Source organism: Cebus imitator, unplaced genomic scaffold, assembly GCF_001604975.1.
Source record: "Cebus imitator isolate Cc_AM_T3 unplaced genomic scaffold, Cebus_imitator-1.0 Scaffold82, whole genome shotgun sequence".
NCBI lineage: Eukaryota > Metazoa > Chordata > Mammalia > Primates > Cebidae > Cebus > Cebus imitator.
Genome location: NW_016107397.1, coordinates 5,556,870 through 5,561,934, shown reverse-complemented (window position 1 = coordinate 5,561,934; position 5,065 = coordinate 5,556,870). Strand labels below are relative to the sequence as shown.

Here is a 5,065-nt window from a genome sequence, read left to right as displayed (position 1 = left end):
AGACGCAGGTGCATTGGGGGATTTGATGATGGACAGCGGGGAGTAGACACAGGTGCATTGGGGGTTTGATGACGGACAATGGGGGAGTAGATGCAGCTGCATTGGGGGGTTTGATGATGGACAGTGGGGGAGTAGACACAGGTGCATTGAGGGACTTTGAGTCTGGTTCCTCCTTGGTCCACTCCTCCCTCAATTTCCTACTACATCTCTGCTGGGAGGGGCTGAGAGTCATGAGACCTGGTTGTGATCCTGGCTTTGGGACTTTGAGCAATCTCTCAGTTTCCCTGTATAAAATGGGGAGATTTGAGCAATGCCGCCTCCCAGTTCTGACATGCCTGGGAGAACCTGCAGAAACAGGTAGTCAGGGAGTATTGTTCAGTGTTGAGCGGAGGGCATCAGAGAAATGCCCAGATCTCCTGTCTGTACCCCGTGTGCAGGGGAACTTAGAGGACATGTTGCTTGTGAACCTGCCCTGACACAGCCCTCTTGTTCCCATTCCCCAGGACACCGTGGGGGGTAGGTTTGATGCCACTCAGGCATTTGTTGGGGAGCTCAGCCAGTTCAACATATGGGACCGCGTCCTTCGCGCACAAGAAATTGTCAACATCGCCAACTGCTCCACAAACATGCCGGGCAACATCATCCCGTGGGTGGACAACAATGTCGATGTGTTCGGAGGGGCCTCCAAGTGGCCCGTGGAGACGTGTGAAGAGCGTCTCCTTGACTTGTAGCCACCTTCTCCTCTGTCCAGGAGGCTGAGATCAGGCTGTTCCCGTGGAATTTCAGGGCCATTGACTCCCTCACTTAAACTCTTGCCGGGCAGGGCTCATGGTCCCCAGAGCTCATTCCCCGGGAATCTCTGAGACCGGGACTGCGGCAGTGTCTGTCATTGGCTTGTTCCCTACCAAGATTCTGTTTCTGTTCAAAGTAGTGCTGGGGTCTCCAGGGAAGATGCCCCAAGCCACAAGTGGGCGAATATCTGCCTTCCTGCTGCAAGTGGAGGCAGGTCCAGCAGCCCCTCTTCAGAGCCCCTGTAAATGCTATTGCAGCCTGAGCCCTGCTGCCCTCCTCTTCCTTGGTGTCCCGTGCACCCCTTCTGTCTGTCCCCTCTCACAGTTGTGCAGCCATCCCACTGGAGTGCCCGTGTCCCTTGTGCATTAAGTGTGTCCCCGCTGGTGACTGAGCTCTCAGCAAGCAGCTATCCCACTGATCTGCAAAAGGGCCTCTCCCTTTGTGTTCTGTACATTGTGAATCTTCCCGTCTGAAGAACGCCCAGGCTGCCCAGACAAAGCCCTGCCTTTCCCAAAGCAGTGGGGGTGTCTGTGGCTCCAGAAAGGGGGCGTCAGGGGGCTCAGAAAGGAGAAGTGCTGTGCTCGCCGGCCCTTCCCCCCATCATCTCTTCCTTAGACCAATGCTTTGACTGAATCATCACTAGCTATGGCATTAAAAGGCCTCTCTTCTCATCTGGTGCCAAAGGTTCCGTTGCAGCTTTTTACAACCATCCGGTGTGGTTTGGAGGATTTGGTTTTTTTTCCCCCAACAGAAAAGAACAGCCATTAGAAGAAGGCTCCCATTTTCTGATGTTCCACCCCACTGTGAAGAGTGTGCTCGTTTTAAATTCACGTTGATTCCTGTAAGCACTGGACTGTCTTCATCAAGTATTTCCCCGCAGAACTTTTTAAGAAAACGGAGATCATTTGGCTGGAGATTTGTGGAGTGACTCCAAGCTACTCACTGTCTTGGACAGGGGTAGTCATTTATTTTAAAAATAAAGTGACGAAGTGGGGAAATTTATAAAGCTAAATATTATATATTTTATTTTTCATACATGTTTGAAGTGCAAATCTGTGGATATTCCATTTGTAGGACCAGTCGACACGCCCATCCTGACATTGTATGCTATGAGAACTCTTCTGATGATGGAATTCTGATTAAAGTGCACTGAAAGATGCTTCCGTGTTTGTCTTCCTTGTGGTCTGGGCTGACTGTGGGAAGAGTAGGGCTTTGCCAGAAGTTTCTGGCAGAAGGATGATGTCTCTGGTTTTCCAGGGCCTGACCATGGTGGCCACACTCAAGCCTGCATCTGGTGGGTTTGGGGTCACTGAGGATGGTTGGAGGAGGGTATGGTCCAGCTCTCATCCTTCCTATTTCAATGCCTGGCTCAGGCTGTGGGTTCCCGGCAGGCTCTGCCCAGGCTCCTTGTCCCCAGCCCACCCCTGTCTCAACCAGGAGATGCAGTTTAGCTACAAGACCTGCAGCCACCTTCCAGGTGTGGTACCTGCCTAGCATCTACCCTGTGCAGGTGTTCTTTAGACATCATCTCATTGAATCCTCCCTGAATGAGCTAATCCCATTTTACAGGTGAATACACAACAATTAAAGCTACTTTGGGATCATGCCAGTAGAGGGTGAAGCTGGGCTCAAAGCCTGCCCCGTGGCTCTGAGGACTCTGTCCCCCCCACTGCTCACTCTCACTCACTTCAAGGGGCCCAGTGCCATTGTGTCCTCCCAGAGCGCCTCTCTGGGCCTACCTGGCCCTGGTTGGTATGTTGATGGTCACACTCCTTTCACAAGCATTAGATCTCCGTGCTACCACCATCCATTTCCACCTTTATAGCTTTACTCTGTCTTGGTAGCTGCATAACTTGGTTTGTCCCTTTTCCAAATAGCAATGTCAATTTGTTTTATAATAGCAGGGCAGAGCCCAATCTTGGAGCCAACTGACACTGTATGCCAGATGTACTTGATACCAAGGCTGAAATGGAAGCCGTAGCTTCTAAAACCAAGACCAGCAGGTCACGGAGGTTCGAGTCTGTTTTTGATGTTGCGAAGTGTAACTTGGCAAGAACTGACTCAATGGTGCTGGGTAGAACATGAGATGAAGCCAGGTGCAGTGGCTCACACTTTGGAAGGCCAAGGTGGGCGGATCACCTGAGGTCAGGAGCTCAATACCAGCCTGACCAACCTGGAGAAACCCATCTCTAATAAAAATACAAAATTAGCTGGGCATGGTGGTGCATGCCTGTAATCCCAGCTACTTGGGAGGCTGAGGCAGGAGATTGCTTGAACCGGGAGCTGGTGTTCGCAGTGATCCAAGATTGTGCCATTGCACTCCAGCCTGGGTAACAAGAGTAAAACTCCATCTCAAAAAAATAAAACAACATGAAATGAGGCCAGATTTCCTGCTTGAGGACCTTTGGAACTCGAAGTGCTGAGACCAGGTGGAGAGCAGTTTGTTTTTAATCCCCTTCATGTTGGAAACGTCAGCTACTCAGATCTCCCCCTGAAAGGTATTGAGGGGTTTCTTCATTTCACATGCATGCCAGGTGCTGATTTGGGCCAACTTGTTTCCCTGGCACTGTCTCCCGCAAAAGCATCTCTGCATCAGGGCTTCGGAACCCCTGCTGAGTCAGATAACTTCCTCCCTGCAGCTGGAAGGGCTTTGAGGCCACAACATGGGATCAAAATGCTCCTTGCTGACCTGACCTGAAGATGAGAGAACCATCTCTCATATCATAGCTGCACACTGGTCCTCCTGTTGGCAGTTTGGTCCTCCTGACAGACGAGAAGAAACAAGAATCATTTATGTAATCCAGTAAGTTCCTTATGCCTTGACCCTCCTGTGTGAAGGAGACCCGTGACCTCAGTTTCCCCCACTCAAGACCCTTATCCTTTGTACAAGGCTGGAAAAACATTGATAGCAAACTAGGTTCTCCAAGACAGGTGGGGTAGAGATTGCCTGATGATGGAATATTCAGGTTGGTTAAGGGTTGTCATGGAAACTGTAGCCAAAAGATCAATGATTAATGAATTGAAAAGTAATAAAATGCGGCTAAATCAAAGGCAGCCTGGGACCAGGTCTCTACCAATAGGAAAGGCAGACCAAGGTCCTTCCCAGCCTCTGGGGGCTTCAACACCAGCTCTCCTTATACAGAAGTTCTCAGAAAGAAAAGATGACTTCCTTTTGAGCACAGATATTATCATTCATTCTATCAACAAATATTTGGGGCACCTACTATGTGTCAGCAACTATGCCAGGCACTAGAGATGCAATGGTGAGCAAGATAGCAGAGTTCTCCTTTAAATGAAGATTAACTTCAGTGGGGAGTATAGATCGAAGGCAAATATAGAAATTTTTTAAAAATGCTGGTGATGTGATAGGGAGTAACTGGGGAACTACTTTCTGAGGACACATTTCAGCTGGGACCTAATTGAAGAGAAGGAATCATAGATAAAATCATGGATGGAACCTCGAAGACAGAGGGAACAACCAGTGTGAAGGCCCTAAGGTAGAGAGCTGAGCTTGGATGTTCAAGAGAAGAAACAGCCAGGGTGGCTGCGTTCACTGGAGATGGGAGGAGTGGATAGGTTGAAGAGATTGTAGGGTCAGATCACAAAGGGCCCATGTTGAGATCTTAAAGAAATGGGAAGTCTGGGGGTTTCTTTCTTTGTTTTTGAGAAGGAATTTTGCTCTTATTGCCCAGACTGGAGTGTAGTGGCGCAATCTTGGCTCACTACAAACTCTGCCTCCCTGGTTCAAGCGGTTCTCCTGCCTCAGCCTCCTGAGTAGCTGGGATTATAGGCATATGCCACCAAGCCTGGCTAATTTTTTGTATTTCTAGTAGAGATGAGGCTTCTCCATGTTGGTCAGGCTGGTCTTGAACTCCTGACCTCAGGTGATCTTCTTGCCTTGGCTTCCAAAAGTGCTGGGATTACAGGCATGAGCCACTGCACCCAGCTAAGTCTGGAGGTTTTAAGCAGAGGAGTGTGATAATTTGATTAATACTGTAAGACCACTACTCTTCCTGGTGGCTTGGGAGGAAACTGTAGAGCATTGTAAATGGAAGTAGAGAGACTCAATGAGGAGGTTACTGTACTAGTCCAGGTGAGAGATCATGATGACTTGGACTAGGAAAGTAGCAGAGCAGACAGAAAAAATGTGGAAGGATTTAGGACATACTCAGAAGTAGTCGGCAGGACATGCTGATATTTGGAATTTGGGGAGAGAAATAAAATACAACTTTTAAAAACTTAAACTCCAAGTAGGATAAACAGAGAGATTCAC

At 49.0% G+C, this 5,065-nt stretch overlaps 1 protein-coding gene across 1 annotated transcript in view; it reads left to right on the top strand.

Annotated features, from left to right (window-relative positions):
• Nucleotides 1-1,951, top strand: part of NPTX2 (neuronal pentraxin 2) — a 13,453-nt gene extending 11,502 nt beyond the window's left edge. Inside the window, exon 5 of the mRNA XM_017533710.1 lies at nucleotides 504-1,951. Within this exon, the coding sequence (XP_017389199.1) occupies nucleotides 504-731 (228 nt within the window). The 3' untranslated portion in view covers nucleotides 732-1,951. The remainder of the gene's footprint in view (nucleotides 1-503) is intronic.
• Nucleotides 1,952-5,065: the final 3,114 nt, after the last annotated feature.